This window comes from Solea solea (genome assembly GCF_958295425.1).
Source record: "Solea solea chromosome 17 unlocalized genomic scaffold, fSolSol10.1 SUPER_17_unloc_1, whole genome shotgun sequence".
NCBI lineage: Eukaryota > Metazoa > Chordata > Actinopteri > Pleuronectiformes > Soleidae > Solea > Solea solea.
This window is the reverse complement of record NW_026704018.1, coordinates 32,734-57,930: the sequence shown is the minus strand read 5'-3', so window position 1 is coordinate 57,930 and position 25,197 is coordinate 32,734. Positions and strand designations below refer to the sequence as shown.

Genomic DNA, 25,197 nt, shown 5'->3' with positions numbered 1-25,197 from the left:
CAGAACTCTGACTCAGACTCTTTGCTTCTGTAGGTTCTTGTTGATAAAGATGTTTTTTCTGAATCACTGAGTTCATCATATCTTCTTAACTCCAGTCTGTCAGGTTGTCTGGTCTCAGAGGAAGGATGTTCTTCTCTGACCTCAGCTCTGAACTCCAACCCCTCCCATCTGAGAGAACTGGACCTGAGCTACAATCATCCAGGAGACTCAGGAGAGAAGCTGCTGTCTGCTGGACTGAAGAGTCCTCACTGGAGACTGGACACTCTCAGGTATTCTCCTCCTCCTCTTCCTCTTCATGTTCATCAGCAGTATTCAAACTTGTCAGCAGGTTCAGGTTGAAGATGTCCTGTTATTATGTTTTCCTCTGTCAGTGAGTATAACCAAACATTAGTGACACTTTTTAAACACCTCATGAGAACGAGTGAATGTCACGTAGTTCAGCCTGAGAAACGACCAGAACCATGAACTGGACAGAGTAGCAGCATCAAGTCCTGATAATGGGTACAGAACAGTCCTGGTCCACTTCAAACAGTCTACGGTCAAACTAAAGTAAAGATGTCTTTATTCTGTGGTGTTTGTAGTGAGTTGTGTACGAGATGTTCGTCATCTAACAGCTACAATCAAGTTGTTCTTCATTCTTCATTCAACGGTGAAAACACACAAGTTTTGGAAGCAGCAGTTACAGCGACGAGCCTCCGCAGCAGCAGCTGCATAAGTAGCCATGTGTTTCCTCTGTGACGCACAGCTGAAAAAACCACGAAAGCACTGGAAACTAGGTATCGATTCAAGCAAGCGATCAAACAACCGTAATTCAAATCCAAAGTTTATGGTTTTTAGACCCACAATACTGCGATTTGAAACACTGTAAAAAATACTAACGAAATCCCTCATTTTTATCTATTTTCTTTGTTTACTTGGTTTGTGCTGGGCCAACTTGTTGCTGGTTTACTCGTGGTGGGTTTCAAATGTATAAACAGAAGTTGTCTTCTGTGTTGTCCACGTGGTGGCGCTATTGAGTAAATGCGTAGCCTCCTGAAACTGTGGTCTCTGGTTCTGCAGACACCGTCTTCTCTTTGAAACACACCTGTCCTTGTAGTTCATCATTGTGTCCACCAGAGTGCGTCATTAAGACAACAGTTTGGACTCATGTTGGACAGAAACTCATTCAGACTGTTTCTTCCTCCAGGATGGACCATGCTGGAGAGCAGAGGTTAAAACCTGGTCTCAGGAAGTGTAAGTATGGATTTACAGGAAATAACAACATATCAGCTGATCATCAATAAACTGCAGCTGTGTCTCGTTGTCTTCATCAGATTCATGTGAACTGGAACTGGACACAAACACAATGAGCAGAGAACTCAAACTGTCTGACGACAACAGGAAAGTGACCAATGTGACAGAAGATCAGTCGTATCCTGATCATCCAGACAGATTTAAGTCCTGGCCTCAGCTGCTGTGTAGACCTGGTCTGACTGGTCGCTGTTACTGGGAGGTCGAGTGGAGAGGAAGAGTTAATATATCACTGAGTTACAGAGGAATCAAGAGGAAAGGCAACAGTTCTGACTGTTTGTTTGGAAATAATGATCAGTCCTGGAGTCTGATCTGCTCTGATGATCTTGGTAACTCTGTCCGTCACTGTAGGACACAAACACCCATCATGTCCTCTGTCTCTCACAGAGTATCAGTGTATGTAGACTGTCCTGCTGGGACTCTGTCCTTCTACAGCGTGTCCTCTGACTCACTGATCCACCTCCACACCTTCAGGACCACATTCACTGAACCGGTTTATCCTGGGTTCTGGGTCTGTCGTGGTTCCTCAGTGTCTCTGTGTCCTCTGTAGGACATGAAGAGACAGCAGCTTCAGTGGTGGACGAGGTCAAAGCTCGTCTCAGTCATTCTTTGTTGAAACCATCAATAAATAAAGACTTAAAAATCAACATGTCTGTCATTAACTGAGCCGTCGTCCTGCGCTGTGAGCGCCCCCTGCTGCTGAGAACCAGCCTGAAACACACAGGTTCACACACACTGAGATAAAAATAACAAAAAGTGAATGTTTGAAAGTGAAATTAAAAGATACAGAAAGTAAAATCAATTAAAAATGAATAAATGCTTTATATAAAATAAAAAGAAAGAAGTCAAAATAATATAAATAAAAATTCAAGGTTTTCAATCAAATAGAACACAAAGTAAATAAAGATGTTAAGAGTTTGACTCTTTGTCTGAAGAACATCATCTTCTCACTGACGAGCCTTTCTGTCCCAGCATGCACTGCTTCTCCTCCTCCTCCTCTTCATGCTGCCTGACAACAGCGCCCCCTGCTGCGTGTGAGCAGAACAACACTCAGAGTTACGCACACACACACACACACACATGGAAAATGAAACACACATGAGCAGATTATGCCATGAATGAGGAAGTGTGGTTTCTGCTGTGATGCACAAGTAGGTCTAGCTGCAGACCCGCAGACCACTCAACGAAACGCCCCTTTACTCAACGAAACGCCCCTTTACTCAACGAAACACCCCTTTACTCAACGAAACACCCCCTCACACTCAACGAAACACCCCCTCACACTACCCGACACTCTGATTGGCTCTCAAGAGACTGCGTCTGAAACGTGATGACGTTTACTAACGTGATGACGTTTACGAACGTGATAACGTCTTCTTTTATTGAAACTTTATTTACACACGCGTATTTCACAGACACTTGATGACAAGAGACTTTTATCCCGGTGTGCGACAGGAATAGAGAAGAATAAATACTCGTGTTGACTTTTATGAACACAGAAATGTACTTTCTGTGAAATTTGTGAATAATTAATGTCACTTTGTAAAGTATGAAATGTTATAGCCAAACTGCTAAAATATATAAATGCTGATTGGAAAAGTTTGAATAATTTCATTTGTTTTTGCAAACTTCCAGCATCATGGCAACCTGTCTGTTACAAAAAGGTGTGTTTAATATAGGCCTTCATTTATTGAATGTCTTATTAGTCTGTAGTTTGACATGTTGTTCAACTGGACAGAACAACGATTAGAACTAATAAAAGTCTACTTGATCAGGTTTTTAACCTGAAAGAAACCCTCCTAAAATTCTGTGGCGGTAGACAGAAGTTAAGTAGACAAGATCTGCTGAGTATGTCATTAAGGAGATGTTACCTATTTCCAGGAAGATATGTGAAACATTGGTATCTGAATCAAACCCAGCCAGTTGGACATCAGTAGGTCTTTTGATGAAAGTAAAACAAATGCACTGAAACCCTTGATTCTGCACAGAAAGTTGTATAACTTTCAAATCCATGTAATGAATACAAGTGATGAATGATATATTTTCTTTATTTTATACACAACAGACTATCCAGCAGACACATTCACTACCCAGGGATTACAGGCGCCTGAGGAATTCCTCACACTCCAAGGCTTTCTTGTAATTGCTCAGGAAGCTATCCAGGTTCTGCCTCGCTTTTGAGGAAATGTGGCTCTGAAGCTGTTCCCCAAGCTGGGTTATCTCGCTGACAAGACAAAATGATATAGCAAAATAATGAAGTCGTTAAAGACACTCAAATGCATAATAAGATATAAACTGAAAATTGGATTAACAGTTTCCTAAACTATCCGGCTTACCTTGAGTCAAACTCTGTGCCACGCATGTACATCTCCTTGGCTTTGTCCAGGGAGATGGAGTGAACACCCCCGAGGGCGTATACTGTTGCCTGTGGCATGAAGATTAAGATTTAAGATTGTGTTAGACAGTGACCATGTGTTAAAAGGAGACAGACATATGCAGTCATATAAAACATGTAGTCTACAAATCAGTGTCAGTGTCTGAGATCTCACCTCTGGCAAAAGTACATCCATTACGAATGCCACTGGATCTGCAGACTTCTTGTCTGTCTCAGTACGTTAGAGTACTTCAGACAAGAAGTGCATGACTTTGTCCACTTGTTCATCATCTTCAAAAAGAAGGATGACCCTGTCCTGTTTCTTGGCCCAAGGAGACACCGTGTTGCCTGTGATGATGTTCTATAAAAATTGTATAGGATTTTAGTTTGGGTATTCATATACAAATACACAAACACCACACTAAATGCCATTGTCACTCACTTTAAGGTGTTGCAGCATGCCCTGATCCTCTGTGATTACACTGGTTAACAGACAACATGCCTCGCGTCGCTTCTGTTGGGCTTGTTGGGCCCTTTCCTAAAATTAAATTACACATAATATGCAACACTGAATACATGTGATTAAGAACTTTGAATAAGACATTTTCTTTCCCTGATTATTTGCACTTCCTCTGATAAGAGGTGTCATCCTGGCTGGCAACTTGTTTGGCCACAGTAACATCACTGCCCTAAATGGATATACAGATAAGCCTGTCTGAGAGGCAAATTGTTACATTACTTCTGAGGACAATCATTATTATCAGGGGCATCTATAAAAATGCAGGAATCTTGAAACTTTTTCTCAATATCTAAATTCTCAACAAGAGTGAAAATAAAATACACATTGACTTAAGATTCTACACACATGAAGTACAGTACACATATATGAAATGGCTCCAGCATTAGTTTACTTTACTTTACTTATTTTGAGTTTCTGATACTCAAATGGATGAGTTGAATAGTTTGATGGTCACAGTTATCCATGGTCAGGACAAACAGAAATAACATCACATTTAATAATACATAAGGCTCATGGGGAAATTAAAGCCTTTCAGCGTTGAAATGAAAAAATATTTGATAATTTAGGACTTACCACCGTACTCCACCATTGACCTTTGGTGTCCCTGCAGATGAGCCACAAGCTTTGCATAGCTCCCCTTTGTTGTGCAGATCAGACACTGATAAGTGTCCGAGTGGCATCTCCTCAGCTCAGGGTCTGCTCCTTCACTGAACGTAGTGTTGCTCTATAAGAGAAAATGTAAATTAAAATTGTATTTTGTATTTTTAACATGGGAACATTTTTAATCCAGAATCAAGTAGTAATGAACTGGACTGCATTTGCCTGTAAGACTTTCCCTGTCCTAAAATATATGCAGGCTAACTAAAATAAATCAAATCAAATGACACCGTTGACTGTGATTCAACAGAACTTCTAATTTCTAAACATGAAAAATATTATTCATCATCAAATCTTTTATCTTAACAATTGTAGAACTGAGGTCACACGTTTTCAAATGAGCAAAGCTGTGTGCAACTTCTCAGAGTCATTTAAAGATTAAAAAACAGATAAATACTAATATATAGAGATCATATAGTTTATCTTATACGTTTCTTGGTTGAAAATGAGACAATGTTATATTGTCAATGTTATAACCTGTACATATAAATAAAAGAAAAAAAGGAAAAAAAGGGAGAAAATCGCTGCCTCTTGCTTGCTGTTACAATCGCTATCGTTACAGCATGCAGACATTACTGGTTAATAAACCGCACTTAATTGATTTAATGGATACAAATAATGATATTCATCCAGTGTTCAATATCTAAATGTGTTTTTTATACATTCTTACCTTTTCCTCCGTCATTTTCCCGTGTTTTTCCCGTGTTACTTTTTCGGGTTCTCTCTTCATACTCGGTCAACGTAAACTTCATCACGTTTCAGACGGAGTCTCTTGAGACCCAATCAGAGTGTCATGTAGTGTGAGGGGGTGTTTCGTTGAGTGTGAGGGGGTGTTTCGTTGAGTAAAGGGGTGTTTCGTTGAGTAAAGGGGCGTTTCGTTGAGTAAAGGGGCGTTTCGTTGAGTGGTCTGCGGGTCTGCAGCTAGACCCTTCTCCTTAAAGGGGCCATATTATGCAAAATCAACTTTTTAACCATTTTAATACTTATATTTGGGACTCTGGCGGCCCTACCAGTCGCCAAAGTGTGGAAAAAGAATACTCCGTCATGTTTTCGTTGTCCCCCTTAGTGTAAGTATAGGCGATAAAACACGCAATGTTGAATTCCCTGCGCTTATGACGGCAGCATGCGCATTTCACCGCGAATGTTACCGCCCCACCAGTAAGTTTACTTCCAGAGCTCCACCTTAGCTCCACCCTGCGAGAGTGCAGGCGAGGGAGGAAGAGCGGTATTATGTCAACGCGGAGGGACAAGTGTGCTGTTGGTGGCTGCACAGTGGAGCACAGTGTTTTACACAAACTTCCAGCCTCAGAGGATTTTATATATGAAGCTAATGTGTCGGATAAAGTCAGCAAACGTGTGTTCGCACCAGTTCACATCAGACTGCGGCCAGCGGTCGCCGTATTTAGTCAGCGAACGCATTTCACCGACGTACAAACACACACATTTTTAAGAAAAGGTCAAATGGAGCTCATAACTAACCATTCTGACACGTTCTAATTAAAAATATTGGTTCAGTACGTCCTCCATGACCGGAGCACAGACTCAGTCTGATACAGTCACATACAGCGGCCGTTTATGCCGCTCGCCACTGGCGATCTCTTCCTGTGACGGCACTCTCGCTGTTTTCTGCGCATGCTGCCATGTTGATATTGTCAGAGAACTAGTGGAGGGAGGGGGAGACGAGAAGCAGCTGAGCGAGTGAGCGCTGTAAACAGGACAAATCAGAAACCCCCTGGAAGAAGTGGGTGTGTGTTTGCCTGTGTCTCATTTGCATATAAAGGGACCATGCACGAAAACCGAGCGTTCTGAAAGGGGCGGGTTTAGCAGGGTTATTGAACTGCTATTGTGCTTCATCCTTATGGTATTTTGACCAAGGCATGTCACTGACATGTTCATTAGGACACCAGGGAACTATTTTAATGGGGGAAATAAGGTATAATATGTCCCCTTTAAGAAGCCTCCTGATTGCTCATCAGGAGCAGGTGAGGATGAGCTGCCGCAGGTGTTGCTGATCACCAGCGTCATCAGTGGAAGTAGGTCAGCCACGCCTCCTGCAGAGAGGGGAGAGAGGGAGAGAGAGAGCAGCACGGAGGAAAATAACAAATAATAAGGATAATAGTGGTGGAGGAGAGTGGGATCGTGACAGACTGAGCTCCAAGAGCAAAACAGTGTGTTCACTTCTTGACAGTAAGAAGCCAATCAGAGCCTGGTGTAAACCAAAACGTGGTGTGTTTCCACCGAGTGGAACGGTTTGGTATGGTACAGGGTTTTTTTTGCATTTCCATCAGGAATAGTACCAAAATAACCGGTCCCAGCCATTACCTTTCTCGGTACCCTTCCCCTGGGGGAGTAATGGTACGGTACGGGTGGAGCTCGACCCATGGAAGTCAGCGACAGAAAAGCGTCACTCAACCGGTGTTTCTTCAACACCTCAAGTCTATTCTCATACAAAGTGAGCAAAAAAGGATGTCCTCCATTGTTGTTGTTACGTAACACTACGTATCTCACTGGCGTGGCCATCAGGCACAGCGCACACCCCGCCTACCAAGTAAAAGTACTGGAAACCCAAGCCTGACCCAGGGCTTTACTGTTCCAAACCATACCGTACTGTACCAGACTGAGCTGTACCATGATGGAAACACGGCTACAGATAATGATGGAACTGAGAGCACGTTATTCCAGTGAGAGTTGCTGTTTTTCCTGATTCTAATGAAACATGTTTGTTAGATGATTAACAGCCTCATCTGGACGACTGAGTGTCAGAATTGGAAGTAGCGTCAGGTTGTGTATTTGCCTGTCTTGATGTTGCCTGTGTTCTCCGAGGTTTATGTAATTCAAATAAATTTCTGAAACCTTACAAATCCCAGACTTTATTCACTGTTCTATAAAACCTTGGTAGCAAAAACAATCATCACACTTCTGTGTCCACACAACCGAAGACCAAAGTGAAGACCTGCTGCAGCGTGGAGGACATTTCTGAATCTGTCACTCCATCTTCAAACAACTCCTTAAATCCTAAATCCCCTTAACATTCCAGTGCCACCTTTGTATCAGGTGTTAGCACAGAGTTACCCAAACAACACATGAAGAAGACGTCAACAGACAACTTCTTGTTCATGTGCAAGTGAGAGAGCGTTAATATCCACATGGTTGTTTTTGTTTGTTTATTTTGCTACATTTGATTTGAGCACAAAATGGCTGCTGCTTTGAACAGGAAACCAAGTGTCAGCTCTTATCTCTGCATCAACTGGAGTCAAACATTAACAGAACAGACGTTAACACAGAACAACAATGCTGCCATCTTCAGTCAAATGAATGGATTTCTCAGATCTGTCACGGGGTTGTGCTGCAACTCTTCAATAGACCCAAAGATAATGGCGTAGTTGACTGATGTTATGTTTCCCTTTTTATTTGTCCAACCCAAGATGAGTACCGTGAAAAATATTTACAGGTGAAAATAAAAAAAAAATAAAATTGTCCCAAAATGCTATTTCCAAGAAAAAACCTATACAAGTCTCAATCAAAATAATTGAATTCAGTTGTGAGCAAAAATAGGTGTGTTACCTCCTCTGTAACCCAATATACACTGCTCGAGTGGGAGGTAGACCGCTCTTTATATAGGTCCTCTGCCCCTCCCATCCAAACATCAATTTCACATCCAACACTCACACACATCCATGCACCTGCATTTACAACTGATTCACCTCATTACAGATATAGGTTATGTTTGGTTTAGATTATTATTTTGATGATAAATAAATGTTAAATTGCCGGCTTCTCTCTTGTACCTGTTGTTTTTGTCAAGTCATCTGAGCCAGTCTTGACAAATGGGGGCTCGTCCATTGAAATGAATTTGTTTGATTTGTTTGCAGGTCATGGGAGAGTTTTTCACCAGTCAGAGGTCGGTGAGTTACTGAGTCGATGCACATGTCCGGTGGTTCCTGTTAGGCTTAAGGACACTTTCTCCTTTGAGATTGTGTCAGTTTGTTTTTTTGTAGTGTTGTGGGGAGCGGCTAGTGTTGGTTGCCTTGGCAACCTTCTCGGGGGCACTCCGTGGGGTCGCCTGTGTGTGATCCCGCAGGTTTTGTGCTTAATCAGCCCGCTGCAGAACCGCATGAAGACTAGGGTAAGTTTAGTAAGATCTGGGTTAGGCAGTTAGGGGAATTAACCGGGGGGCTTTTGTGTGCTCAATTGTGTGTCCATCAGTGAGGATCTGACTCTGAGGTGGAATATGGACAGTTTATCAGCTTTTTATGAAGCGCCCAGTGCAGTGTTTTTGGACTCCTGTAAAAAGGATCAGTTGGTTGAAATTGCTGAGTACTATGATATAGTGTTACAAGAGGGATTGCTTAAAGATGAGCTAAAAATGTTTGTTTTGTTATCGTTATGAAGCCGGTGTTGGTGAGGCAGACTGGTGTGCTCTCGTTTGAGCAGCAAAAGGAGCTGTTGGAGTTGCAATTAGAAGTCGAGCGGACAAAACTGAGGGTTTCTGACCGCGATAGAACGTCTGTTGGTGCGTCAGGGTTTGCAGCCGAGCGTGAGGGCAGAGACCTGACGGCGAGTCTGCGCCTTGTGCCAAAACTTAATGAGTGGGATCCGGACACTTTTTTCATTTTGTTTGAGCGCGTAGCCGAGGCAAAACAGTGGGCAGATGCAGATAAAGTTCTCCTGTTGCAGTGTGTCCTCACGGGCAAAGCGCAGGAGGCGTATTCGGCTGTGTGCACACAGGACAGTTTAATATGTGCATCTGTAAAATCAGCTGTCCTTAAGGCATATGAATTGGTTTAGATACTGGGTTAAAGGGGATAAGCAGACAAACGTTGAGTTTGTGCGTGACTTATCGACTCACTTTCACCGCTGGTGTGCCGCACAGAAAGTTACCACATTTGAGCTTCTGTCTGAACTGATTATAATGGAACAGTTTAAAAATGTTGCTCCATTTGAATGAGAGGGATCCAGCTACAGCACTTAGAGCGGCCGAGTTAGCAGATGATTTTGTTTTGACACACAGGAGTAGTTTCACTGAGATGCGCGCAGGAGCAGGGTTTAAAGGCAGTGATGGTGGCGTTACACGCGGCAGATTTTCTAAACCTACGCCGGCTGGGAGAACGCCAGCTTTTGTGCGCCCTGAACGTCCCAACGTGTGTAATTTTTGCCGTGGAGAGGGTCATTGGAAAGATCGATGCCCTTTGTTAAAAAATAAAAATGTGTTTACCCCAGGTCCAGCCATGTTGTGCACAAGCGGACAAAACAAGGCCGTGATTGTGGATGACAGTGACAGGTCTGGGTTTGAACCTTTTATTATTGACGCACGAGTGTCCTTGGTGGGCAGTGACGAGAGTGTTAATATTAAAGTGTTGCGAGACACAGGAGCTAGACACTCATTCATTGTGCAGTCGGTGCTTCCATTTTCCAATGATACACAATCGGGTGATTTCATTGTGATGCGTGGTATGGAGCTAGGCTTTGTACCAGTGCCGCGACATCATGTGGAGTTGGACTGTGACCTTGTTAAAGGTGTGTTTTCTGTGGGTGTACGTCCAGCGTTACCTTTGCCAGGTGTCTCAATGATTCTGGGGAATGACATCTGCGGCGGCCGAGTCTGGCCTAGTGGTCCTCCGTCACCTGTGGTTGTGTCCAAACCGTTAGAGGTGGAATCTGACAGTTCAATGCTGTAGGTTTTTCCTGTTTGTGCCATGACACGCGCTCAGAGTAGCCGTGAGTTTGTGTCCTCTGCTGGAGAGGTGAAGGTATCTGGAGAACCGGTGCCGTTTGATTTGCCCTCACTTGTGTCAAAAGATGAGTGGGTTAAAGCACAAAAATCTGACACTTCGCTGTCCAAGTTGTGGGATCAAGTTTTGCTGCGTGGTCAGATGGAAGAGGTAGCTCAAGCCTATTTTGTTCAGGATGGTCTCTTACTCCGTAAATGGCTTCCTTGTGATAGAGACGTTGTGGTGCCTCAGGATTTTTCGGTCACTAGTTTTAAAAACAGCACACGATGAAAGTGGTCACTTTGGGGTGTGTAAAACCTACTCGTATGTCCTCAAACATTTTTTTTGGCCGCGTGCCAAGAAGGATGTGGCTGCATATGTGAAGACATGTCATGTGTGTCAGCTGACCGGCAAACCGAACCAGAGCATAAAACCCGCACCTTTGCAGCCTATTCCTGCGGTAAGTGAGCCCTTTGAGCATCTGATTATAGACTGTGTTGGACCATTGCCTAGTGCTAAGTCAGGTTGCAAGTATTTGTTAACTGTAATGTGTCAAAGCACTCGTTACCCTGCTGCTTATCCACTTAGATCCATCACCACTAAATCTGTTGTTAAAGCACTTTCTCAGTTCATCTCAGTGTTTGGGATACCAAAAGTCATACAAAGTGACCGAGGGTCTAATTTTTGCTCACACACGTTTGCTCAGGTGTTGAAAACACTGGGGGTTCGCCATAATCGGTCCACTGCATATCATGCGCAAAGCCAAGGCGCGTTAGAGAGGTTCCCTCAGACGCTTAAATCATTGCTGCGTGCATTTTGCACGGAGTTAGATCGGGACTGGGAGGAAGGTCTCCCATGGTTAATGCTAGCGGCAAGAGAAGCAGTGCACGAGAGTACGGGCTTTAGCCCGAATGTCTTGGTATTTGGGCACTGACAGCGCTGAAAATTGGGTTGGTTCCCACTGAAGCTCCACGAAATTTGATCGACTTTGTAAATGGGTTTCGACTCAAGTTATTTGTGGCAGGGATGTTGGCTAAGGAGAAACTGGGGCAGTCTCAGACCAAAATGAAAGCTCATTATGACCGGGGTACAGAGCGCCATGAGTTTAGTCCTGGGGATCAGGTCCTGGCTTTGACGCCGGTGGTTATTTCACCTTTCCAGGCTAAATTTTCTGGCCCTTATACTGTAATAGAAAAAGTCTCTGATTTGAACTATCTTATAGCTACACCAGGTCGAAGAAAGTCTTATCTGTACCATGTTAACCTGCTAAAGCCGTATTATCAGCGTTTGAAAGGTGACGGTGCCATAAAGGGTGACGTGGGCCCAGTGCTCGCTGTGGACACTTAGCGCGTAACCGAAACACTAGACAGTGTCCCTGAGCCTGATGACAGTTTGGTGAGTGGCAGATGCCTTGTCTCCGGCACCTCTGCCTTGAAGTAGTGAAACCTTGTCAGGGGAGCAGTTGATCATGTTTTTTTTTTTTGTGACCCTTAACTTTTCCCTGCATTTTCTCTCCTGCTCAGCCAATGTTTCAGTCTCTTAAATAGGCTTCCCGGTACCAGGTTGCGGAGTACTGGGACAAGTGGGTGAGTTTGGGTTGGGATCTGCAGAAAAAAGGGGGTAATTATTTTTCATTATTTGGGTATTATTATTGAAAATATTTGGTGGTGGTTTATGTTGGGACGGTCACTCTTTTGAGTTCCCGTCTTAAGGGGGGGTGTGACGACCCCGAGTGGCCGGGGTTGTGTAGGTGTGTCTCTCTCTCTTTCTCTTTGCTTCACACAGGCAGGCAATCAAGCCTATGCATCACAGGTGTGTGCCGTTACCACGGAGGCGGGGCTGTGCCTTTAAAGCCCAACAGTCCAGCGGTGCTCGCTCTCTCACCATTTCCAGCCTGGCGTCCTGCAGCTCACGTTGTTTTGTTCTTAGTTTCACATCCAACACTCACACACATCCATGCACCTGCATTTACAACTGATTCACCTGATTACAGATATAGGTTATATTTGGTCTAGGTTATTATTTTGACTATGAATAAATGTTAAATTGCCAGCATCTCTCTTGTACCTGTTGCTTTTGTCAAGTCATCTGAGCCAGTCTTGACAATGTCGTCTTCCAAAATAAATGCACATCGAAAATGGTGACCGAGATTTATGCTGATGGTCTCATAGTAGAGCTGAAACAATTCATTGATTACTAAATTAATCGAAAACTATTTTGATAATCAATTAATTGGTTTGAAGCTTTTTTTCATGATTAAAACAAGATTTCCAATTGTTTAAACTTCTCTAATGTGAGTATTTTCTTAATTTATTTGCTCTGGATAACAAAGAATCATTAAAAGTTTATCATTTTGGTTTGTTGACATTTGAGAACATCATCATTTCCAAGTTTGATAAACACCAATCAACATTTTTTAATTTTTCTAATATTTTTCTAATGTTTTCTAATATTTTATGGACCAAACGATTAATTCAGATGAATCGATTATAAAAATAGTCGTAACAGCTCTATCTCATGCTGCTCTGACCAGAGTAATCAACTAAAGTTAAAGGTTCTGGACAGAAGCTTTAACTTGAGATTTATGAATGCATACCTTGAGATGAATAGTGTCCTTCTCTGGTCTCATCCGTCTCATCAGTCTCATCATGACAAAGAACTGTGTCTGTGGTAGACACAAAAAGAAGAGTTTAATGTCAGCAAACTAAAATAAAATCATGATGGACAAAAGAAAAACGACAACACACCATCTGGACCTATGGTGATTTCATCCAGGTTCTTGCCATGGAACTCGGCCAGTCTTCCTTGCTCGAGGGCCATTAGAAGTTTGCTGACCTTGGCAAGCTGCAGTGTTTTCTCAGGTAGTCGATAGAACTCACGATGGACTCTAATGTCATGCCCAAGAAAGTTGGCCAACTGGTCCATCTCTGTGTCTGTCATGTTGAGGACTGTTGAGAGTGTTGCAGCATGTTTCCGTAGCCTGGTGGAAGTCAGTGCCTTGGGACACGTTGCACCACATGCTCCTGAAAAAGCACAAAGACAATCTGAGACACGGAAATGCGTTTTAGCTGCTGGTCTTGCAAACATGTAGCCATTCTCTTCAAGAACCCCGCATGCCTTTCTCTCTAAAACCAGGAGTTCCAATGCATTCAGCATTTTCTGAGTCACGAGTATTGGAACTGGTCTACCTCTTTTCCCTCTGATCACAATCCTTGTGAAATGTCTGCAGAGTGTTTTCTCTACTTCAGAGAGTGCCCAGTCCAAATCCTGGTGAGGAGCGGACTTGTCCCTTGACAAAAACGCAGACAAGGGCATGCTTGCCACCGCTCCTTCCCTGCGACGGTTAAAGAGGATGATCTGTGCTAAGCTCACCTTTGCCAGGTCTATCCAAGTGTTAGTGGAAGGACTGTCAGAGAGTTCACTGATGCACTCATCTTGCTTTTGATTGAGAAACTTATGCAGTTTCTGAACATCTTCCGTAAACGGCATCAGAGTGGGCACGTTCCACTTTGCTTCATTGATGTTACGCAGTGCTGTCGAAGAAATCATTTCATTCCATCTGTGATTGTGGACTTCCTGAAATTCAGTGGCATTTTTCACAAGCTCAGCGTTGTCCATTATCAAGCCCTGAGCTTTTAGGAGTTTGCTGGCTTTAACCAATGTATGGCCAAGTTTATAGGCAAGTGATGGAATCGCAAATTTGTTGGAATCACTGTCATAGCCACACGTCACCTTGACAGCTTTGATCACCTGCAAGTAATTCTTTGGAATTATGAAATCTTCCATTGTTTTTAAGGAGGTAACTCTTCTTGCATTATGAATCAGTCTTCCTATTTCTCGGATCTTTTCACGCACACACTGTTGATTCTTGGCCGACATCCCACCCTTGTTCAATAGGTGCTGTCCAACTTGGATGATGACATTATCATTTTTCACAACATCGGTGATCGGATCAGGAATCATGGCACTGATGACTCCCCACATCTGTTAACCGATGTGCGCAGGCACAGGTTGCATGAATGTGCACATGGACTGAACACGATTCTTTCCTGGTTTGACAGGTACGGATGCAGGCTGAAGTTTGCAACTTCACATGTGTCGCCACAGGACTTTTCGTGTAAAAAGTGCTTGGCAGTATGCACAGTGCATGAAATCCTTCCCCTGTGCATCTTTAGTTGGGCGTTTAAATGGAACCAACTCCCCTTTCCCTGACTCTATAACAGCAGCATTGTGGGCATAGTTGCCTCTGTTGCGAATGTACTCTAGCTGTTTCTTTCTCTCCAAGGAACCTTTTGGTAAACTAAGAGCTTTAGCCACATCCAGTTTATTATGGTGTGCACGTTCTAGATGTCTTGCCATCTTTGCATAGGCCTTCTTACAATACAAGCAATACTGTTTCTTGTTGTACACTCTATTGCCATTTCTCTTTTGGCAAGCTTGCGCAACTATGGTGTCAATTGCATCCTGACTTGAACAGGGTTCTTCATTCACACTGATGTCAGATGTACTGCTGTTGTATCTCAAGCTTTCAAGGTGTGGTGTCGTGGTGTCACACACTGGAGGACACGATTCAGATTCAGAGTCATGACATAATTCAGTCAGAGGCCACGGTTTTGTCCCAATGACTGATGTGAGGTTGAAATCACTGTCATCACTTTCAGTGGTGGAATCTGGCACATACTCATCACCACTATCTGATGTAGAATCATATAATTCATCAGGGTCTTCGAAATCTGTTTTTTCCATCTGAAAACACATTAATGGACTTAGATGATAGAGTGTATATTAGACATTAATAGCATACAATGTATCATTTAAACATAATTACATTAAGTGCAGTATGATACGACATTTCAATCAGCTTACTACGGATCCAGACATGAAATTGAGTACTTACTATGATACTTTTTGTCCGTCTAAGTTTTGGGACAAAAGTCCCATCTTCATTTCCGACGTCTGTCACAATCTGTGATGAATAGTAAAACAACAGACCATTAAAACATCTTAGACATGTTTGTAAAGAGTCAACAATGGTTACCAAATCAGAATTGTTCTATTGTAGGAATATTTTAAGGTGTTAACACTGGCATTGTTTCTGCAAATGGTTTATACAGTATTGCCTCTATTCTCAGTTTATCTCAAGATAGGGAAAGTATTATTATTCATATTACTATTTATTTTACTAAAGACACAGCTCTGAAATTAGATACATGGTAAGAGAGACCAAATATGAGAGATGAAATATCAACTGCAGTGATTCTTCCTGCTTTGTGAACCACTTGCTGATTTCACACTAACTGAAGGAACAAGCTTTGTGGAGACATGTCAAACACACACTCGAGTCACCACTTGTGGGGACCGCTTGTTAAGATTGAAGCAAGTCAAGACTTCACACAATCTACAAGCTCACACTGAGGGGAAAGTGTGTTGTGGGGACGTCGTAAATGCCCCTGAATAGAAGGATATTTTATCAAATGTACAATCTCTACAAAAGTTAAAATTGTGTCCAGAACATCCCATTATCATTAGCCATATTTCAGCATAATGTAAAAATTAGTGTAAGGGATTCACTCAGGACAGAGCCCTGATCTGAAGTAAATCAGTTTCCATTAGTTTAAATAAGTTTCAAATTAGTCACTGTCATACACTAAGTTATTCCAAAACATTTTAAAATAGTGCAGAAGTTCCACATACTTGAATTCTCCAGGGGCAGTCATCCCCTCCGTAGTCATAGGTAATTTTCTCCCCCTCATTAATGTCTTTGATGGCGAAAAGACACAAGTGCGGCTTTCCATCTACATCGATCTTTTTCATCCTGCAGTTTGGGCCTTTGTGCTGATCATTAACTAGTCGCCCCAATGAATTGTCTTCTCTTGAGGCATCAATGCTTAGAAGGACAAATAGAAGGGAAAGTGAGTGAACCCATTTCATATTCATATGTACAGTTCCTCTACATAGAAATGCTATTGACATACATGTTAACATATGGTACAACTGAACTGGACCACTCACATCGACGCCCTCTACAAAAAGGGTCAAAGTCGCCTCCACCTCCTGAGGAGACTGAGGTCCTTCGGAGTGTGCAGACCTCTACTCCGCACTTTCTTTGACTCTGTGGTGGCCTCTGCCATCCACTATGCTGTGGTTTGCTGGGGAGCGGGCAGCACGGACCGGGACAGGAAGAAACTGAACAGGCTGGTCAGGAGGGCCAGCTCTGTCCTGGGCTGCTCGCTGGAATCGGTGGAGGAGGTGGGACAGAGGAGGACGTTATCCAGACTGTCCTCCATCATGGAGAACACACTCCACCCACTGCACCTGACTGTGGAGGGGCTTGGCAGCTCCTTCAGCGGCAGGCTCCGGCACCCTCAGTGTAGGACAGAGCGCTACCGAAAGTCCTTCATCCCCACTGCTGTTCGGATATTTAACTCCTCTTAAATGTCCACTCACTTTCCCTGATAATACTCTATATTAGAGTGTAATTTTTATCTTTTTTACTTTTTATCTTTTGGTAATTTTGTCTTACTATTGTATTGTATTGTATTGTATTGTATTTTTATTTTATCTTATTTTTATTTTTATTTTTATTCTATATTTTTATTCTTATTTTTACTTTTATTCTATTCTCACCTTTCTTAACTGAGCTGTTGTGAATGTGTGTTTCCCCCATGGGGGAGGAATAAAGTCATTCAATTCAATTCAATTCAATTCAACTTGATCAATCGTCCATTCTTTTTGAGTTGTTCTTTTTGCATACAAGGATAGTTCATTTGCAAATTACCACCATAATTTTCCTCTCCATTTGAAAGCAAAAAAAAGGCAGTGCATGATGGGCGGAAAATCTTTCGTCTTCTTTGGGCTTCAGCATCATTGATCATATCATCCCTGTATTCCACTACAAATTCTCCGCAGCAGAATGTCTTTCTGGCAAATACTCCTCGTCCTTTAAAAACAACAAGATATTTTTAGTGGAACAGGAAATATCATCTACTCAAATTCTCAATTACTTGTAGAAATTAAAACGCAAAATACCACATCTCACAATGTCTTACCTTTCTCTGCATTTATGTATTTCACCTCCAGTTTTGATGTTTTATCCATCTTTGAGAGAACATGATGGATGGCATCATTTGTCGGACTGAGCCTTGGTGGCATTTCAAACTGCAGACAAATATCTACAAATAAGAGAGTCTCGAGCTTCACTTATTGTCAAATAATACGATTCTAAACTACTGACAATATGTTGTTTCTTATAATTAGACATTTGATAAACAGAGGGACTGCAAATTTAAAAAGCTTGGAAAAAAAAATTCCATGTCCACTCTGGCACTTTAGGTCATATCACATCACTTCACTTTTCAAACTATTACTTAATTTTTGACTAAATCTGTTGTTTGAAGAAACATTTAATTCCCACTTTGCTAGCTCAATATTACTAACTTCCTATTGTTAGCTCACGTGATCGTCGCGTCATAACCAATTGCAAGCACCTGGACACGTAGCACTTAGCTAAAAAAACAAACGTAGCGCTTAGCTACGCTGCTATATAATTAACGAGTGTGATTAACATCCTTAACGGACAGTTTTTGTCAATAAACCGCGTCACACAGCACAAAACTCTACAATGATTGAATAGTTTGCATTTTATGAGAAATACTGCGGCACTTACCAAACACAATCGTCTCCAATCTGGATTCTGAGCTGTGTGAACTTGTGCACGAAGCGAGAGAGGTTGTTTACTGTTAAGCTGCGGTCAAACGTACAGCCGGCTTCCTGTGTGATTTCAAAGTAAAAGCCTTTCGCCGGAAGTCAGAGTTGCACATATACCCCATCGTATTATATTGCAAAATTATATCTCAGGTACAGAGCCTCTTTTATTAAACATTATTAAATATTTTTTTCTACAACTTCTCCACACTCAACTACTGTATGTCTTGTTGTGCAACTCTGTTACGTAGAATGACAAATGACCTTCAAATGCTCTTGAGTAATTTTATTGCTGCGTCTGTCATTCACATAAAGTGCAAACCCACCTTCCTTCTTCAAGGTTCAAGGTTTTAATTTGCCATTTGTGCTTAAACAGACAGTCCAGGCACATTGGAAATCTTGTGCGGGTTCTACGAGTCAGTTGTAGGAAACATAAACACACTTAAGTATAAATATAAATATAAAAGTATAAAAGTAGACCTCAAATTAAAGTCTATACAGAGTGTAAAGTAATAATAAGAAAAATGTAGAAGATGTGGAAAATAAAAATAAAGAAATATACAGTTATACAGCATGACATTGCACATTTATCAGGGAGGGAATATTGCACATAATATTACACGTGGTTAGGTGAGGTAGTGTCTGGTTATTTTACAGAGTTCAGTGGTTTTGATTTGCCATCAGTCTGACTGTGGCCGGGAAGAAACTGTTAAAGAAGCGAGTTCTGTGTGTTTTGATGCTGTCCGCTCTGCTGTGCCTCAGGTTGTACTTGCAGCGTTTGTGTTTGAGCAGAGTGTGAGCGGGGTGGAGTGAGTCTCTGATGATTCCATCTGCTCTTTTCCTACAACGCTGCGTATACATGGAGTCCATGGTAGGAAGTTTTGTCCCAATGATCCTCTCCGCAGTCTTGATGACTCTCTGCAGGGCCTTCCTCTCTGCCTGTGTGGTGTTCCTGTACCAGACAGTGATGCCTGCGGTGAGGATGCTCTCTATCAGTCCTCTGTAGGCCAGGGTGAGAGGGCGGTGGTTCAGTCCAGCTTTCCTGAGCAGCCTAATGAAGTACATTCTTTGCTGGGCTTTTTTCACTGTGGCTCTGGTGTTACAAGCCCAGCTCAGGTCAGATGTTACATGCAGTCCCAGGAACCTGTAGCTGTCTGTCCTCTCCACCTCAGTCCCGCTAATGAATAGAGGCTGTAGAGGGGGGGGTTTCTTCCTGAAGTCCAGGATTAATTCCCTGGTCTTGTCTGTGTTGAGGAGGTCGTTCTCCTCTCCGTAGACAATGATGTTGTTGACCAGGGCCCTGTATCCTGACTCATCTCCCCCCTTGATGAGCCCCAGGATGGTGGTGTCATCAGCGTATTTAATGATGATGGAGCTGTCCTGGGTGGAGACACAGTCATGTGTGTACAGGGTGAAGGGTTTGGGGCTGAGACAGCAGCCCTGTGGTGATCCAGTGCTGACTCTGATTTCAGCAGACACCCGTCCTCCCATCTTCACCGCCTGGGGCCTTTCAGTCAGGAAGTCCAGGATCCAGTTGCAGGTGGGAGTAGGGACTCCAAGGTCTGCCAGCTTTACGATCAGTCTGCCTGGGTGGATGGTGTTAAATGCAGAGCTGTAGTCCAGGAAGAGCATCCTGGCATACGTTCTGCTGCTCTCCAGGTGTTGCAGGGTGTGGTGAAGAGCTAATGCTACCGCGTCGTCCACTGATCGGTTGGGGCGGTAGGCGAACTAGAGGGGGTCCACAGTGTCTGGAACCATGTTGTTGATGTGGGTGAGGATTAATTTTTCCAGGCACTTCATGGCGACTGGTGTGAGTGCCACTGGCCTGAAGTCATTTAGGGTGGGTGTGTCTGGTCTTTTAGGGACTGGTATGATGGTGGAGGTTTTGAAGATACGGGGGACTACAGCCTGAGATAGTGACGTGTTGAAGATATCAGTATACACACCGGCCAGTTGTTCTCCACAGGCCTTCAGTACTCTGGGAGGCACTCCGTCGGGTCCCACCGCTTTGTGGGGGTTCACCTTCTTCAGAGCCTTCAGGACCTGTGTGCGTGTCACCTGGAAGGCAGTGGACTGGATTCCCTGCCACATGCTGTGTGTGTTGTGGTTGTGGTAGTAGCCTTCAAGCTTTTGGGAGTGAGCCCTCTTTGCTGCTCTGATGGACTTCTGCAGCTCGTACCGGGCTCTCTTCTACTCCCCGTGGTCTCCTGACTTGAAGGCCTCCCGCCTCTTCCTTCCGCCGTACGTCCCCATTAAACCAGGGTTTTTGGTTGGGGAACATACGCACAGTCCTGGGGGGTGCGCAGATGGTCGTGCACCAGCTGATGTAGTCACTAACGGTCGTTGTGTATTCATGGATGTCGTCTGTGGCCTCTTTGAACATGCTCCAGTCTGTGGCCTCTAAGCAGCCCTGCAGGCTAGCTTGTGCACTATCAGTCCAGGTGTTAATAGTTCTGACTATGACTGGGCTTGACTTGAGCCTTTTGTTATAAACCGGTGTGAGCCGGATGGCCAGGTGATCAGACTTTCCAAAGTGGGGTTGTGGTTCAGCTGAAAAGGCATGTTTGATGTTGCTGTAGCAGTGATCCAGTATTTTGTTTTCCCTGGTGGGAAAGTTCACAAACTGATGCAGTTTAGGCATAGTTTTCCGGAGATTACAGTGGTTGAAATCTCCCAAGAGAATAACTGCAGCATCAGGATATGTGTCTTCATGCCCACTGATCATGTCATGTAGCTCCTTAAGTGCAGCCTCCTCTTTGGCAGAGGGGAGGATATACACGACACTCACAATAATGCATTGCAGTTCTCTGGGCAAATAAAATGGTCTTAGTCTCAAAGTGAGATATTCCACATTTTCAGAGCAGGATCTCGAGATGATCTTACTGTCAGTACACCAGGATTGTTTGACGAGGGCAGCCGTACCTCCTCCGCGAATCTTGCCGCTCTCTGCGGCGCTGCAGTCCTCTCTGAAGACGGTGTAGCCGTCTGGTGTTACTGCCTCGTCTGGTGTTTTCTCCCCCAGCCATGTTTCGCAGAAACACAGTATGGAGCAATCCTGTATGACCTTCTCGGTTGAGATCCTGGCATGAAGTTCGTCCATTTTATTTGGCAGCGACTGGGCGTTAGCAAATAGTATGATCGGGAGGGTTAGCCTGCTGTTGCTAACCAAGCGCCGTAGCTTCCGGTCTGTTCCTCCCCGTCTGCCGCGCCTCCGCTTCGGCCTTCGGCTTAGCGCCGGGTCCGCGTAGCATGTTAGCTCCGCGTAGCATGTTAGCTCCGGGTAGGACTCCAGCACGTTCAGGTCGAAAAGTGTAGTAAGATCGCCCGATTGTAGACACTATTTGCAGTGTGTGCCTTAACTCGGCATAAAAAAGTGGCAAGTATAAATAAGAAAAGAAACAACTGGACTCGGAGAGCTCTGCGACGTCGCACACTGGGGAGCGCCATCTCCCGTAACATGTGATGTTAAGGTAAAGGCAACGGACTGCATATAATAAGAAGAAATTCTTCTTCTTATTGTTATGCTTGTGCAGCCGCAAAAACAACATTTCCAATAAAACACTGAACATTTCATTTGCTCCTTAAAACCTTACTAATGGGGACCAGGAAGTGGGCGGTCCTAACCATATTTGGAAGATGCATGTGTGTGAAGTGGAAGGTGCAATTACCAGCAAAGGCCTTTAGGGGGAGCAGCTTCTCTCACACTCACACAAAAAAATGTAGAAAAATTTGCTTTTTGGGCCAAGGCTAAAAATCACTTAGGCACCTTCAGAACAACTCCTGAAGGCTTTTAAAAAGAAAAACGTTATGGGGACCTCGATTTTGGTCCCCAGACTGTCAGCGGTCCCCACACCGTGACTGTGTAAACAGACCGATGTCCCCACAATGTGATAATTACCAGAGCACTCACACACACACACACACGCACTCACTCTCCCACACACACACACACACACACACACACACATAAACACACTCACTCACACACACACGCACTCACTCTCCCACACACACACACACGCACTCACTCTCCCACACACACACACACACGCACTCACACACACACTCACTCTCCCACACGCTATTTAATGAAGTAATAAAGTGGTCATCACAGACACTGTATGTGTGTATGTGTGCGTGTGTGTGCGTGCGTGTGCGTATGTGTGCGTGTGTGTGTGAGTGTGTGTGTGCCACTCCACTCCACAGAACTACAAAAGCCGACGTCACTTTTATAACTTTGAAAAGTGTAAGATGTCAAATTAAATCAGAGAAGAAAAAAACAAACATGTGACATATTTCATCATCACATTGGTGTGTGTGTGGAAACCTCACGTCCAGTGGTGACATCACACTGAGAAGAAGAAACGCTGAGTCATGTTCCATCTGCTCCTCCCCCTCTTTTGTCCCTCTGTCTCTGGACAGTGGGACACGTCCAGTCATGTCCCAGCATGTTGGACAGTCTGTCTAACATCTGGTAAAAGACAGAAGTTGAAAAGGGACGACCCGCCAAATTAAAAGTCCCTTATGGCACTTTATTGTGAAGGAAATTTGAAGTTGTCAAACTTTTTCTATGTGTAAAATATTTTTAAAAAAGAAAATAAGTGTTGATGAATGATTTATTCTTATTTTGTCAGCTTCTTAAATGTGAATATTTTACTCCACACAACAAGGAAATCATTCGATCAATAATCATTAAATCAACATTTACAGGTTTGGGAAACAATCTTCAGCTTTTTTTCTACATTTTCTTACATTTTATGGACCCAATTTTTTTTATATATTTATATGTATATATATATATATATATATATATATATATATATATACATATATATACAATATATATGTATATATATATATATTGTATATATATGTATATATATATATACAACTTTACGAAAAAGTGTAAAAAAATTACAGTTTGCCCACGTGTGAAGCTCCTCCCCCATCACAGGTCACAGTCATGGCATGGATGTATTATAAGAACTGTTCACATAGCCGAAAGGCATCATGGGGGTAACACTACTGCGCATGCTCATGCTCTACACAACCCGGAAATAAACGCAGAAGTCAGAAACTTTTTTGGCATATGTGCTGAGTGAGCAACTCCATAGGAATGAACACAACCAGAGGGGCGGTGCTCTATCCAGTTCTTATAATACATCCATGATTCCAGTCCATAACTTAAAAGTATTAAAGGTATTTTCAGGTCGATTTAAGTTAGTGTCCACACACACACACACAGATGAACAGTGGGTGTAGTTTCACTCACACTTTGGTTTTAATCTCCTGCAGAACGTTAAAGGTGAGATTTACTGTGACACTGAAGCGTTTTTCTCAAACCAGACGTTTGTCGTGTTTTTGTTTTAATGAACCAAAGTATCAAAAACAAAAGGATGGAAGAAGACGTTGCAGTTTATTCACAGACACACGCAGACGCCTGCGTCTCTTTAACCGTGTGAGAGCGGGCGACGGGTAAACGAGCCTCTGTCTGCACTTAAATAAAAACAAACAACACGTTTCCTCGTCTGCAGGGCGTGACAGATAACACACACACACACACACACACACACACACACCAGAGTCAGACAAGTTAAAGACGCCTCGCTGCCGACGCCACATTTATCAACTGATTGTTTTGCAAATCGATGGATAGCTTTCATTTATTTCCTGCATGGCCAATTGTATAGAATTGATATCATTTCAAGGATTCAAGGATTCAAGAGGTTTATTGTCATATGTTCAGTTAAGACAGACATCACACTGCACAATGAAATTCTTACTTTGCACATCTCCCTGGTCACACAAAAAAAATGAAATAAAAATATATATATAACTTAAGAAGTTAAAAATGTACAGACTAAAAAAAAAAAAAACTAAAATTAAAATGAAAAATGGAATCTTAGAACAGATCCAAGGACAATATTGCACGATTGATTCTAGGAATCATTTAAGCCTGTCATTTTTACATGCTGTATTTGTGCTACTTCTGTATTTTGTCCCAGATGCTTATGTTGAATTGTTGTATTTTCATCTTATTTTATGTAAAGCACTTTGAATCACCTTGTGCTAAAATGTGCTATATAAAGTTGCCTTGCCTACATTTTTGATAATAATAGGCTACATTTAATCAACGTGTTTTACATGACTCATCACATTTATCATACAATTGATGGTAGATTATTACATGACGAAATGCAATGTTGGTTATCATTCTATAGGAAATAATCATATGAAAGATCTATTGATTGTAAAAAAGTTATTATTTATCTAGAATTGTTTTATCAAATCAAGCAATTCAATGGAGACAAGGACCCCTATTACAGTAAGTGAATGCAGGTGACAGCAAATCAATCATCTAATTGTGGTTTGGTGTACACATTTAATATTTTATTTTCAATGCCTCAATTTCCCTTTATTATATTTTTTGCTAATTAGTTTAATTTTGTATTTATTTGTGTCTTATTTTTTATTATATTTTATTTTGGTGATAGTGTTCTTTAATGTACTTATAGATAATATATAATTATTAGTGTAAATCATTTCTTTAATACATTTTATTATATATTTGATGTTTTACATATTATTTTATCATTCCATGACAGTTGTGTGTCTCTGTTTCTGTCTATTGGACATTCTTTGATCATAGATGGTGCTAAGCTTCACTTTTAGCCTGCTACAGACCAGGGCCGTTTCTCAATACTCAAGTAAGCGAGTATGTACTTGCGTACTTGGGAAGTATATACTTGAGAAGTACGCTGGGAGTATATACTTGCCAAGTACGGGAGTACACAAGTATGTGGTTGTTTCTCAATACTCAAGTATGCAAGTATGTATGTATTGTTCTGCTGTTTGAATGGTGGCTGGCGCCAAGTGCTGCAGCCTCATATATATGTATGACATATATACATATATATATATATATACTACTCTACATACTA

General features: G+C 42.5%; 1 protein-coding gene and 1 long non-coding RNA gene across 4 annotated transcripts in view; one reads left to right on the top strand and one right to left on the bottom strand.

Moving 5' to 3' along the window:
* The window catches only part of LOC131449257 (NACHT, LRR and PYD domains-containing protein 12-like), a 107,069-nt gene extending 105,132 nt beyond the window's left edge, over nucleotides 1-1,937 (top strand). For all 3 annotated transcript variants that reach the window (XM_058622101.1, XM_058622103.1, XM_058622102.1), the window contains 3 exons: nucleotides 96-269; nucleotides 1,187-1,233; nucleotides 1,314-1,937. In XM_058622101.1, the coding sequence (XP_058478084.1) occupies nucleotides 96-269; nucleotides 1,187-1,233; nucleotides 1,314-1,840 (748 nt within the window). In that variant the 3' untranslated portion in view covers nucleotides 1,841-1,937. The remainder of the gene's footprint in view (nucleotides 1-95; nucleotides 270-1,186; nucleotides 1,234-1,313) is intronic.
* Nucleotides 1,938-3,320: 1,383 nt separating this feature from the next.
* Nucleotides 3,321-3,704, bottom strand: LOC131449261 (uncharacterized). The gene is made up of 2 exons (XR_009234262.1): nucleotides 3,627-3,704; nucleotides 3,321-3,514 (listed from the first exon to the last, which is right to left on the bottom strand). It is a non-coding gene; the product is annotated as an uncharacterized LOC131449261 (long non-coding RNA).
* Between the last annotated feature and the right edge of the window lie 21,493 nt (nucleotides 3,705-25,197).